The following is a 14,236-nucleotide window of genomic DNA, read 5'->3' as shown; positions in this document are numbered from 1 at the left end:
CTAGTGAGCTGAGATCTATCACAGGGTGGAAGAAATATACAATAAACTTTTATTAGCTGCAGCTGAACATCTACATTTTGCCTTAAGTAACAGTGTACACACCTTTAAAGAGCAGATGCATCCCTTTTAGCAATATGAACATATCACAACCTGCAACTTCTTACTGCATGACACAAGGCACATTTGCAGCACAATTTGTTCTACTCCTGCTCACCTGTGACCTTCGCAATGAGCCAGCCATGCATACACAACTAGCAGCAATGTTTTACTTGTACTGGGCTCTGCATAAGAAAACAGGGTAAAACTTCCAGAGAACAAGAATTCTGTAAAAGGGTAGACTCGGATTAAAACCATTAAGATCAGTAATAAATTAAGCCAAAAATTATTCCATGACACCCAAAGGGAAAAATAAAAATAAGACAGTAACTGAGTGAAACCTGAGACATGTAATATATGATATATATATATAAAGAATCAATTTATTTTAATTAAGTCTTTATCAATGCTGAATGCATTCAACACAATCGCAAAGACATCCATGATTTCAATGCATTAAATACTTAACCCACAAAATTCAAATAGTGCAGGAGATAATGAATGCTAGAGGTTCGGTACAACTACTGCAACTGTATTTTGTGAAAAACAATGTTTTAGTGCTTCCATTTTACTGTTTTACTATGCTCATTACAGTATTTTTCCCTTTATAAACTGGAAGGATATAGAGATAGAAAGCATTTTAGTCTTTCACTTTCAACATGACATTTAGTAAAAAAAAAAGTTAGAAAATCCATCAGCTTTAAGAAACACACACACTGGAATTCTTCAGCTAACAGAACACTGGATTGTTGCCTTACAGCCAATAAAGAACTTCAAAAACAAAACAGCAAAATGCTGTCTTCAACTGCAATGATGTTAACCCAGAGTAATCACAGTAAATTCTGTGGAAATAACCTGGAGTTACAGCAGGAACAAGGAGGTGATTGCTCCCTCACCTTCTGAACCCCCAGAAGTCTATCATCAACTCTAAGCTTAACACAACAGGAAGGTTCCATCAAACTGCAGCAGCAATTGCCTTCAAGGGTACCGTGAGATATTTCAAGACTGAAATTATTTGGAGTCAAGTCAAATGGCTTTAGTGCATTATGATCTGCCTTTATAAAAACATTTAAGTGCACACCACATATAGAACACTCATGTTTCGTGGTCAAGTAGTTAAAATCACTGTATATTCCTTACAGGTGACAAACATATGGCCTGAAAAAAAATGTTGCTAAAAATCCAGTTTAAAAAGCAAACATTTTATTAAAGAAATATTCTACTTGCAACTGTGACTTATGCTATTGGTGCTCCCATTTGATGGGCTGCTGACGTAAATCTAACCAGGAAAGAAGCACTCATAAAAATCAAAACAGGCAGGTTCCTCCTTCCAGGCTGGAAAAAACTCCAAGACATATGGCATATTTAATCAATAAAAGGGAGCTAAGCATTACCCAAGTCTTTCATAATGCACTTCATGAAATAGTTTTTCTTTTAAAATAACCACTGGTATTAAATAGAGCTTTTTCTTTACAATACAGTATTGGTATATACAAAACAAACACAGAACAAAGATGCGAAAAACCACCCAAGTGACTTCAGAAGTTCTGAAGCTCAGGAATATTTCTGTACAGGTCCAAAGTCTCTGGGTTTGAGAAAGCTCCCCGCTGCTCAACTTCTTTCCCTGCAATGATTTGCTTCACAGCTACTTCCACTTTCTTCCCATTTATTGTGTACTGAAAAACAAAACCGCCAATGATGAAATTACACTTTTCATGTAGTAGAAATATTAACAAAGCCCCCTACCAATCCCAGAACTCAAAATTTAGCACAATGTCTTTCCTTCTCCATTACAGTTGAGGCATCAGAATCTTTCTTCTGAAAATCCCTTGAAGGATTTTTTTAAACCTTTCACAAAGTTTATTAAAAGCAGCAGAAAATAGAAAAGGTTTCCCTTCCAAGCAAAACCTTCAAAGAAAGATGGGAGACAGCTTTGATCACTTTAGCACTGGCATGTTTACCTGAAAGGTAATAAAAATTCACTCAATTGTAAACCCAGTCCAAGTGTGAACTAATTAACGATCTAAGCAGGCTTTCCTGAGGGGCAGCCCATCACAACCACCTCCCTGCCATCAACTTCGTGCTGTACATTCAGGTGATTTACATGGTTTACAACTTAAACGCCTCATGTAAAAGCTATGTTGCAGCCCAGAAAATCTAGACTTCACAATTTAAGAGAAGCAGGGGACTTTACACTCATGGAAATAAGACATTTTGAGCCAAGTATTATTTGCCAACAGTGCCCTGAAACAGAAGTAACTCAGCAGGTCAGAACGAGATTGCTGTGCGCACTACAGATATGGGCAGTCCTGAACCCCAGACCACTTTCACACAGAAGCCTACACCAGCAGCAAATGGGTATCAATATCAAACGAGTAGTCTGAAATATCAAGTCCTGTCTCTAGACACTCAGGTCTATCTGCAAATGGACTGGACACAACCACACTCTGCACCCCCATTGTGTTGCTCAGAGCTGTTGAGGAGCCTAACAGCAGACCAGACTATAAAATAAAACCTTCATGTTTATGGGGGTGAAGGGAGAGAAATTTGTATAGCTAAAAATTTTTTAATTACTGCTCCAGTTATGACAGTGATAGAGCTACATTTAAGTGGCTAAACAGATGTAAAAGTGAAATAGTTTACAAAATTATTTTATAAATTTGCTCAGTGCTCTTAGCTTTCATAAGAATGTCATTTGAAACAGGAAAACAAAAACAAAATAACCCTTTGGGTAGCCAGAAAAGCTGAAGTTAAATTACCTTCTTAATATTTTCCTTTAAAAGGCTTAAGTATATATTACTGAGAAAATGCAACACATTTACAAACTGAGAATGGGCATTTTTAGGTATTGTTAAAAAACAAAAACATGCTTAGCTGAAAAGGAGATGAAATGATGTTGCTAGGCAACATAGACAAACTATTTATAAAGCTTGAATACACTTTTGAGATGCTAAAATTTCCACGCATGTGGGTTTGAAGAGCAATGACAACTGCTCCTTAATTACTATTCAAGGTGACAAAGAAAAAAAAGTAGGCAGCATTTTTCATGACATACCGGAATGCCTTTGGTTTCTAGAATGAGGCTCGGAACATGCCTGGCAGAAAGCGCTACACGTATTCCATCTCGAATTCTCTTCGCCAGATCCTCACTGAACGCATGGTTTAATGCCATCTTCAGGAAGAGTATCACCCTCTCCTCCCCATCTTTGTTGTACTGAGGGACACAGAGGCTATCGGAAACCTCCTCAAAGGCTTCAACTGAAAATAAAGGAAGAGTCCTTATTAGCACCTGCATTTGTATATTATTCTGGGTGTACGTTTTTTGTGGTTGCACCAAAAGAAATATCACCTCCCTTAGAGCTGCAAAGGCAAAACAGACATCCTGGCTAGGTTATTCTACTATAATCTTCTCTGTGTGCTCTGAAATTTTAACTCCTGCTCGGGTGAAAATAGAAGTTTAAGAACCATATATAGGCCTAGGAAAAAAAAAATTATTTGCAACAACTTTGAGGACAAATAACAAGCTTTTACACTAGGCCATTTTCTTTGGCTTTCCTCACAATCCCCATTGCTGCACAGACAGAAAACGAACACATCTGATCACACAGGAACAAGGAGAGGAAAAAGTCCTTAAAGTCTCAGATTCGCACCTTTGCAGGCACACAGCTTCACCACCTTTCACATGATAGACCTTCTCTGAAATATGAAGCAAAAGCTCAAGAACTTTATCTAATTATTAGGAAATAAACAATAAAACCGGTGTCAAGAGCTTGTCTTGAGGGGGAAAAAAGAGAAGCCACAGAACTTAGGTATTCTCTTATAAATCTGCATGATGCAATGAGCCTGTAAGGCCTTATTATATGAAAGCAACATTTTAGGCAGAACACAACATCACTACCCATCTCCAATCCTACAGATACTTCAGGAAAGCAGCCAGTTTCAAGTCTACAAAACAATTTTACTGTTAATGCTCTGTACGCTCTTTTGTTTGAAAAACAGCAAGCCTTTTATTACTTAATCCTTCTTAACACCTCTATAAGGCTTACACTTCACATTTAAGGAATAATGTCATAGCTGAAAGAGGTGGAAAGTTAATTTCATACCTATGTTGTAGATCTCCGAACTTCCAAATCTTACTCCATTTGGATTTAATGTACCATCACTGAAAACCACACACAGACAAAACAAAGCATTAAAGTGTGCTTAGAGTTTGATGAAAAGAGAAAAATTGATGCAATTAATGAAGTCTCTCTACATTTCATGCAGTGAATACACAGCCACGTTAGAAACAGAATTTTGAAAGAATTTGATTCAAAAAGGCACTTTGCTCATGAGAATGAAGGTGTACGGAGAACTTCAACATTATTCATTCACCTTTCCTAGTTCCTCCCCTGTCCAGTAGCCTACACATACACACACCATCGATGACAAAACAAACCAAGGATCTTTGCAGTACATCATATTGCAATTGCATATCATTACTTTCCAGTCTCTTACAGCTGGAACTTGTGTTTCATACCTAGCAGCCTCACATCGTACGTCTGCTGAGCAGATCTGTTTGTGACAATGCCAGACACAGCTTCAAGGCATTCACTCAACTTTGTTTCAAACAGCAACTTTAAACGCAAGTAGAAAATTTAGCCACAATCGTGATCTTCAATATCTATGATCACTACAAGGCGCAGCTTAATACCTGACCTTCAAAAATTAAGTTTTGCTGTAAAGTGAGTCAATAGTAAAGCCAAGACCAGAAGACAAGTTTCCTGATTCGCCACCTTGAATGTGCTGCACTCAATTCAAACTCAATAATCATTATAAACCACAGAACACAAAACCAAGTCCAATAGTGTCTCGTGTTCACATATACAAAAGTGGGGTAGAAATTTGCAACAGGCTCTCTTCCCTCTAATCCAGCTGCTCTGATTAATTTAAGGGTTGAAATCTACAATACTAGATTTAACAAAACAAATAAAACAAGCAAGACAGAATCACATACATTATGCTCAAAGATAAAGTCTGCAAATTTTAACACTTGTTTACTCAGAACACTTTCACCCAAATACTATACCTGCGACCCAGCATGACAATTCCTCCTGTTTTGGGATTAATTTTGCAGTAATCACCATGGGCCCAAACACCTATTAGAGAATGACAACGGTTAAGCAGCTAATTTCCTATTCATCCAGTCACAGGAGACATTTGTATAACTCAACTCATGTAACTTAGTAAAATACATACAAAAATATAACTTAGATATAGAATCACCGAATGGTTTGGGTTGGAAGGGACCTTCAAAGCCCATCCAGTCCAACCCCCTACAAGGAGCAGGGACATCCCTGACTAGATCAGGTTGCTCAGAGCCTCATCCAACCTGGCCTTGTACATTTCCAGGGATGGAGCATCCACCACCTCTCTGGGCAGCATGTTCCAGGGTTATACAACCCTCATTGTAAAAAAAATTTTCCTAATATCTAATGTAGCAAAGAATCCACCTTCCATTTACCACAAAGAGCTGGCACACACAAGAGTAGCTCACATTAGAATCAAACCCCAAGTTACCTTCTGATTGCTTGTTTGCATGACTATACAGCATCCTTTAGAAAACAGATGAAAACACCCACTCTAAACACCACATTGAGGGAACTGGAAGAATCTTCCACAAAGGTTCCCACCACTTTCTTGATCCACTACTTTCATGATGTACAGTTCTGTGCAAGAAGCTTTATGGGCTTGCACAATATGTCTAACTACTTCCCCAGGGAGCTTATGTGCTTAATGTTCTTGAATTGTGTTAATGTAAAATCAGATTTGACTTCTCAGAGCTGGAATAGCTTTCAAATTTTTTGAGATTGATACCACTACAGCAGCCTGCCACAAACAGAAATACAAGCCAATTCTACTCAATTTTTTCTAAAGAAAGAACAAACCTCTATTATTTGCACTTTCATGTGCACATAAGACCATTTTTTTAACTTGTTACAAGCTTAAACCCATCTACAAGAAAAAACAGAAAAGGAATTTCAGACAGAATCTCTGGACCACACTGATTTCAGTCTGATTTTCTTTTTGCCATTTATTATTGTCAGGCTTACATTCAGACTTCAACTTCTATACTCCCTCAATTTTCCTATATGATTATCTCCTGCTTCACACATCCTGACTTCTCTTGTGAATCCACTCTGTATTGCTGCTATTTATAAAAAAGCTTCCGTCTCAAAAAAGCAGCAGCTTGAGGTCTTGCTCCTACAAAAGCCCCTGCCCAGTGGGCAGCAGGGAGTTCAGCATCGCTGTGCCACATAAGCAAAAGCTCTGGATGAACAGAGTCCTCCACAATTATTAGGAAGAAAGCCTCCTGCCCACAGTATCCATTTCCTCTATTCTTACCACCACTGGAAGACTGTGTGAACACAGAATATACATGTCTGAGGCAGGATATACTTAAACTTCATGCTAATGAGGGAGCAGGTCAGCACTTATCCTTTCAGATTCTCTCTGGCTAGGTAGGAGCAGTCTGGCAGAGGTGCAGTAGCACTCATTAACGGAGGACCACTCCCTGACCCGTTCCGCACTTTCATTTCACACTCATGCCAAGCAGTTTCTGTCTGCACTACAGATTATCAGGCTGTTACAGTCATATCTGCCTAACAAGAGCAGGAGCAAACTGGGATTGGAGGTTTCCAGAGATTCTTATTTGGATTCATATTCAAAACAACGCACTAGAAAACAGAGTGAGATATTATGAAACATACCGTGGAGTTCTCACCCTGGAAATCTAGATTCAAAGCTGCACCTGTCTATCACTGGGCAAGAATAAACCTGTACCTTCCTAAGAGCAACAATACAATACACATCCTTGGCCAGTTTGAGCAATATCCAAAGCTTTTCATTACAAACCTGGGAATTTTGAAAAATAAGCCTTCCTGTATTTGTTTCCATTCTCATCGTTCCAGAAGTGCGTAGGCTGACAGGGAATAGGCTTGGTACAAACCAGCTCTCCACTTTCACCCCAAACTGGTTTTCCTATTTACAAAGAAAGACGCATTTTCTGTATTTCCATTCTGTAAACAATAAAGTACCAAAGCAAAGAGCATCTACAGTTATTACTTACATGCCAGATGCTGATGTAGATGAGATGAGCCACGACTAGTGGTCTTAACGGCTTTTGTTCAATTCTTAAACTCATCCCTATTTTAACCCCATTAACTTCAGGAGAGTTACACCACAGGGTGAAGCCAGCCCAGTATTCACAGTAACACAGCTAATTAGCATGCACACCAGAGGCTAGAATTTGGCCCGATGTGCTTTATCAGAATAATTGAAAAGGAAAGCCCTTTTTACACACCCATTATCCTCACTAGAGTCCTGCACAATCCAGATCAAATGGCTCCAGATACAAGTTTTGCAGAACATGTTTCCAAAGTGAAATCACCCATTTACAGCTGTTTACCCATCCCACGACTGAAACATCAGGTCATAACTACCATACTTCATAAGCATACATAATATTTTGCATAATAGTTACCTTCATCGTTCCATGCTTCTACAGCCATTCCAAGATTTCTGGCCTGAATTTCTCCTTTGTAGACTGGAATTGTAACATTCTGACCCATGAAACATGAAATTATATCTGTCCCACCTACAATAAAAGAAGACTATTAGAATATACAGTACTTTTTGGAAAAAGCAAAACTGTTCTAGAGAACAGCAAGCTGCCATCTTCGCCAACTGCTTCTGATCCCCATTAAGCAGGGCAGAATATACAGTCAGTATTATCTAGGATATTATGTAACTTAATAAAAAAGGTTTCTTTTTTACTTTATGTCTTTTTATGTGCCTGCCCCTCATGCAGAAATATTCCTTAAGGCATAAATTTTCCTTTTTCTCTAACCTCTTTTAAGGAAGTTTCCATTTATATAAAAAATGAGAAAGTGAAGGGGCCATAGTTTACAGACTTAGATATCTAAGATCACCTCTAAATATTTTCTTGTTTGTTTTCATTAGCTTAAAGTAACTAGTCAAGCTCTTCCACTCAATATTTACCTAGCTTTTATACCTTGTTCTCATTAGCACAGAGGCTATGGGGTACCATGCCTATAGGATGAACAGTTACCTTAAAAATACTGTCAAAATGCTTACTTGACTGGAATATTTATACTCTCTATATGAACTCAAGGAAGTAGAATTATAAGATACAAATCAATCCTGTTAGCTTTACTCAAAAATAGTCTTCTGCATTTGAGACTATTAATATCTATAGGAGCAAGTTCAAGATTCAGCACTACTCTTAAGACCAGAGTCAGAGGTGACTGTAGTAGCAGACTAGTCAGACTTTAAAAATTAAACTGAACAGAGTTTAAAAGCCCTCTGAAAAAAGTCAGTCCTTGTTACAAAGCAGAATGAGCTCTGTGGTGGATCTTATGTGAATAGAAGTTGCCTCAGCTAGCACTCCTTACAACAAACTGCACAGCATGTGGGCTGATATTTTTCTAATTATGTAATTTACAAAAAATTCTGTCTGCAGTGCCAAATACTTGGCACAAAAGAATTGAAATGGGAACACAGAAAAACCTCTCCAAGGGGTATTTTCTGCTAGAGTCAGCTATTTGCAGAACAGTATGTTCTGTAGGTTAATAGACTTTTCTTGATCTCACCCTGCTACCTCTACGGACAGCCAGTCAAAATAAGTGATCCTGCTTAAAAAAGCTAAAACCCAAAACATCCACCATGTCAGAAACATTTCACCTAAAAGCTTTTGAGTGTATGAGCTTCATTATGGCACATTGAATTATACAGAAAATCTCTGCCCTAAAAAGACAATTAATTCCAGTTTAACTACAACTAAGCCTGAACAATCCAAGGCTTAAGCTTCCCAAATATACAGCAGCAAGAAGGAAATGCGCAGGCAGTTACAGAATTAGTAAGATGCATGCAGCCTAAAAACATCACCTGAGATGGATCCCAGGAGGACACTGCTTTTTATGTGTTTGTAGACATACTCATAGCTTTGGGATTTGAGCGGCGATCCTGTAGACAGTATGGTGTGGAGTGTTTGGAGATTGTGTGTTTCACCTTAAAAAGCAGAAAATCAACAATAGGTTAAGGTAGAATTTTTACAGGAGTTTAACTATTTGTCACTACAATGCAGAATAATTACATAAAGGACTTTGTGATAAGATACAGGGCCAGAACCTGGAGAGGAAAGGGAGCAGGGAGGATAGAAGGGATTCAACAGCTTTTTGAAGCTTACATGGTTTTAAATTTTTTTCTTCTAGCACAGCCAGCCACTTTGCACCCGTTCCAAGGATGGTGATCCTAGAGGGAAATAAGTTTTAATGTTTTGCATATTTAAATATGCTAAGATTCTAAAGACCTGCAATTCCCATTGCAGTAAGCAGAGGCTGTTAGACACTCTGTACATTGATTAGTCAAGCAATGCACTCTTAAAGCTTTCTAAGTGCAAAGCACATCCTTCTGAGCAATCAAAATTAGTGAGATCACATGTCATTTCTGCTGCTTTGAAACTTTTAATTTTATCTTTAAATATTAAGCAAAGCTTTCCCACCTCATAGAAGACGTTCACTTTATTTACAGGAATTCATAACTGCAGAACACTCCAAAGACATCACAAAGTGTTGTAACATTGACTTCATTAATGGGCCATAATTGCCACTAAGCTGTTTAACATAAAACTGCTGCCTTGTTACACTCTTACATACAAATTTTTGTCATTTCAGGGCCCAGTTTAACAAAGAATACTTCACACTGAAGATAGTAGCCAATTATTTTCTCTTAGATACCCGCTCAGTTTCTATTGATGCAAGTGAGTTGCAGGTGCCTAACTAAACATGAAATCTACCCTAGCTAACAGAACAACTGAATTCCATCCTTGCAAAAAGTGTATTAAGAGCTCTCCAATACAACATACTTAGGACTTGAAACACAGGTTGTACCCTTTCCTTACTCTATTCATGGAATTGCTAGTTTAATGTTTCTGCTGACTTTCAGGAAGTCATTTTCCCTGCCTTCTGCTAATTCATTTCATATTACAGCAATAAACTCACTCAAGAAAACTCAGGGACAGATAAGGCTAAGGGATACAGTCTGAGTGCACACCATGGGCAATACATACATCAGTAGAACTTAAAATCCTGCTATCTCTGCTTTTACTCCAAGGAAGGTAGAACAGCTCTTGAGATAACACCATTTCGGACGCAGAGAGAGGATTATTTCAACACTATCAAAAGGGGATGTCTCCCTTCCCCATTTAGGTGGATGACAGTTACTGAGAGGCTGCCACCTCTTGGGCAGGGACAGGCTATTTGCACAAACACATCAGTGCATAAAGCAATTGATCAGATACATGGGAACAGCACAGCGAGAGCTCGCAGGAGTACACTGCTCCTCCAGGTATCACATACCACAGTCACGTGAACTGTTTTTACTCTTGTGTAATATCTTACTTCCCTTCCATGCTTCAAATTATTGCTTATTTTACAGTTACAATATGTAGTCCTTCTCGGTTTATCTTCAAGCTCTTTGACGTTTCCCCTACATCACATGTAGAGCCTAGTTTCCTGTTATTTCCATCCAAATGCTACGTAACTGGTGGATGGTGGCTAAATACAGGTCACTTGAACAGATCTTTTATTGATGTCCACTTCAGTAATTCTTGTCATGCCGTAAGAGGTATCTTGATGACACTGTAAGAATATGGTATCTGAAGGAAAGTATGGTACATCTTCAGAAGTAAGGGAGTCTTAACATGTACATATGACTGACTTGGGAACAGACTGCATTATGCAGTACCACACAGATGGCCACCGCTTTTAGCACCAGATTACAAAAGTGAGACATGCAGACACATTTCAGTTATCTTCACTTACTTTGGCATGTAGAAATAATGCTTAAAAAAAGCGGTGTTATTTCTCGATTCTAAATTTTTGCCTGTTGTTCCACTGGAGGTTTTTTTTGGGAGGTGGGGGGGTGTCTTAAGTTTGTGGTTTTGTTTTGTGCTGTTTTTTTTACTGCAAGCATTCTGACTAGGCATTAACCTTCAATTATAATAGCCAGGAACAAAATGTCAGTCTTTAAATATTACATGTCACAAGAGAGTGACGTCTAAATTATTAATTATCAAGAGCCAGAAAGTGAATCTTTCAGCATCCACTTTCCACCACAAATGAATTGATTTTAATTATCAATTAAAAATGACACTCAGTATTTTGCCAGTAACATAATTCAGATCTACTCCTTACATCCAGTTGGCAAAATAGGGGAAGTTTATAAAATAAAAAAAAAAAAAAAAAAAATCAAAGTTTAACCAGTGTGCAAAGCTAAATACCACCACAGGATTTACAGCTGTTTATCCAATACCTGCCATTTCTCTAGGCTTCAAGAGAATTGTGAGCACTTTTAGGGACAAAGAACAGTGTAAAACAACGAACAGCTTGACAGGGAGAATTAGGCTTTATAGATTAAAAAGCAAAACATGAAAATATAAGCAACCCTGCTGAGCCTTTCCAGTCAATTTATGTCTTTAAGTCAAAGGGCTATACTGAGTCTTATGTTGAGCTGTTTGAAATAAAAGATTCTTATTTTCTAAGTTCTGAGTGTGCTGAGAAATTACTCTTCAGATTTCTCCCAATTACTGCATTTTGAAAAGGCTGCTCTCAAAAACTGACTACTGAACCAAAGTTCTTTGTTTGCCTGGAATCCAAATACTTGACTCAAATTTGAAACAATCAGCTTTGTCTCTTCTGCTCTCTCTCAAAGACTTTTCATACAAAATTTTAAAAAGTAGTCCCACTCAAGGCTGAGTCAAAAGATAAACTATGTTACACTACATACTAGTTTCTGACCAAGGGAATGACATCTTTACTGAGGTTGCTTGTATGTGGTCATTCTAACAGGAGCAAAGACCATTATCCTTCCATTTAAGGCTGTTTACATACCCTAGTCTGTCAGTCAAGTCCCAGAGCACATTTGGTGATGGAATTAGAGGAGATCCATCATACAGCACCACTGAAGCTCCTGTAGCAAGTGCAGTCACTAACCAATTCCACATCATCCAGCCAGTCTGGAAAAAAGAAAATACCTACATTAGTTTCTATCTTTGTCAGCTAGTTGTTTGTTTTCCTGGCAGCTCTATCACAGAATCAGGAGTGTTGCGTAGAGGAGCTACAGGCAACTAGAAAATGATAGATAGGTGTAGCTTTTGGCAGAATCACCTGGATCAAAGCATGCTCCCTGTCCTTATGCAAGAGGTCCCGTCTTCTCCTCCACTTTCCTTGCCCAAAGTTTTCCTACTTTAAAAAACTGTTAAACCAACATCTAAGTTTATGCCCACCTCTGATGATTACATCTAACCATATTACTTATGAATCAGAAAATAAGGCTGGAGCACTGTTTATCCTCTCACCTGTCCCAAGACAGGATCAGCTACATGTTTATCTACAATGTTTATCTAACTTATCCTTATAAATACCTCGTGAGATGGAGATTCCATAGCTCTCTGTACACATATCTTTAAAGCATGAGTCAAGAAATAGGGGGACAAGCTAATTATGATTCCTCCACAGAGATATTACCACATATCTGAACTCCTACATAGATCAGTTTTATTCCTCTTCCTTCACTAAACTTAAGAGTTGTGCAGCTTCTTCACTCCCCACCAAAACAGAAGACAACAGAAGTTCTCATCTCCAGTATGTTCAAGTCTTGCCTGATGCAGGAAGGTAGAGGCTGTTTTGCAGGTGATATTGATGAGGCAGTTAGATCAATAAACCTAACAGACTGTAAAAATCAATTTTCCTCACTAATTAGATCAGAAACATTTGACATGGGTTTGACCTTTCATCAGAAAGGTTTCTGCTGCATTTTATTATTCCACTTGATTTTGTTAAACTCACTTAAGTAGGACAATCCCTTGCAGAACAAGAATTAAAAAGACATAATGTACTTGTAGTTGTAGGAAAAGCTCTCCCATCTTTAAGAAAAATAAAGTGTTTTCTAAAATGCTTTAACAAGCCACACTTGCCGTTGTATAGTACATAATAATGTCATTGCTGGTCATGTTGCCATGAAGAATGTGTTCCTTCAGATGCTGTATTAGCGTACCCTGAAAAAACAGTGAAAGAAAAATTTAAGTTCATATAAATGAAAAGCAAAACTTTGACAGCACATTAAGACTTAAAAAAACTATTGTTGTCAATACTTCACAGAATGTACTCTAGAATTATAGGCAAGTACTTCCTTTTAATCACAGCTGAAGTAAATCCCAGGGCCTATCTACAGCAGCAGCAACTGCATTCTCCATTTTCTCAAATAACTTTCCAGCGCCTCTCTCATTAGATCTCAGCAATTCCCACTGCACATCACTTGTAATCCGTGGAATAAACAACTTCCTTCACATCTAACTCTGCCCAGCCATCAGAGTTGCAGAGTACACCATGCAGGCTGTAATTTTAACAGTATGCTTTGCCCAGTCCAATTTTCCAAGATAAGCCCTTTCAGAGAGTTTCACTTCCAGTATATCTAGGCAACTTGGAGGAATGAAGAACCTAGAGCTGCTATAAATTGCAGCAGCTGCCATACATTAACACTGTTTATCCAAATTATCTTACCTATTAACATCTAGGAAACAAAAGACCTAACTACACATCTCTTGTAAACATTGAAGTGACTAGCAACATGAAAAATCTCACTGCTCAAAGCACAAATATTAACAATAATGTAGTTAAAATTTATTACTTCTTTTTCTCTTTGGTTGGAAATGCTGCTGAAGTACCTTTCTGATCATCATTAAAGCATAACTTGTAACAAGAAATAAATTTACAAACTACTTCACTAAGTCACTTCACCACAGTGACAAATTAATGTGGTTGATTTTAAAATAAAGATGGTTTTTGCATTTATGCCAGGAGTTATAGTAGAACTATGAAGAGCCTCATAAGCATGAAAAAAGATTTATGCTGAAAAAATAGATTACAGATAAACATTTAAAATGAAAAAGGAGAGCAGTAAAACTGGCACGCAGTTCAGGAGAAAAGGCAGAAAACATTACATAAAAATAAAGGAGTAAATCTTATTTTCTCTTTGCAGCCCAAAGGAACCAGGTCCTGATTCACCTGCCACTGTTTGA

At 38.0% G+C, this 14,236-nt stretch overlaps 1 protein-coding gene across 2 annotated transcripts in view; it reads right to left on the bottom strand.

The window, feature by feature from the left end:
* Positions 1-461: 461 nt before the first annotated feature.
* The window catches only part of AACS (acetoacetyl-CoA synthetase), a 41,133-nt gene continuing 27,358 nt past the window's right edge, over positions 462-14,236 (bottom strand). For both annotated transcript variants that reach the window (XM_086761350.1, XM_086761351.1), the window contains 10 exons: positions 13,133-13,213; positions 12,048-12,172; positions 9,344-9,408; positions 9,043-9,165; positions 7,619-7,732; positions 6,991-7,116; positions 5,165-5,234; positions 4,200-4,258; positions 3,152-3,354; positions 462-1,772 (listed from right to left, as the gene is read on the bottom strand). In XM_086761350.1, the coding sequence (XP_086617476.1) occupies positions 1,635-1,772; positions 3,152-3,354; positions 4,200-4,258; positions 5,165-5,234; positions 6,991-7,116; positions 7,619-7,732; positions 9,043-9,165; positions 9,344-9,408; positions 12,048-12,172; positions 13,133-13,213 (1,104 nt within the window). In that variant the 3' untranslated portion in view covers positions 462-1,634. The remainder of the gene's footprint in view (positions 1,773-3,151; positions 3,355-4,199; positions 4,259-5,164; positions 5,235-6,990; positions 7,117-7,618; positions 7,733-9,042; positions 9,166-9,343; positions 9,409-12,047; positions 12,173-13,132; positions 13,214-14,236) is intronic.

Source organism: Chlamydotis macqueenii, chromosome 17 (assembly GCF_036417535.1).
Source record: "Chlamydotis macqueenii isolate bChlMac1 chromosome 17, bChlMac1.mat, whole genome shotgun sequence".
In the NCBI taxonomy this organism is placed as follows: domain Eukaryota; kingdom Metazoa; phylum Chordata; class Aves; order Otidiformes; family Otididae; genus Chlamydotis; species Chlamydotis macqueenii.
This window is presented reverse-complemented; position numbering and strand designations above follow the sequence as displayed.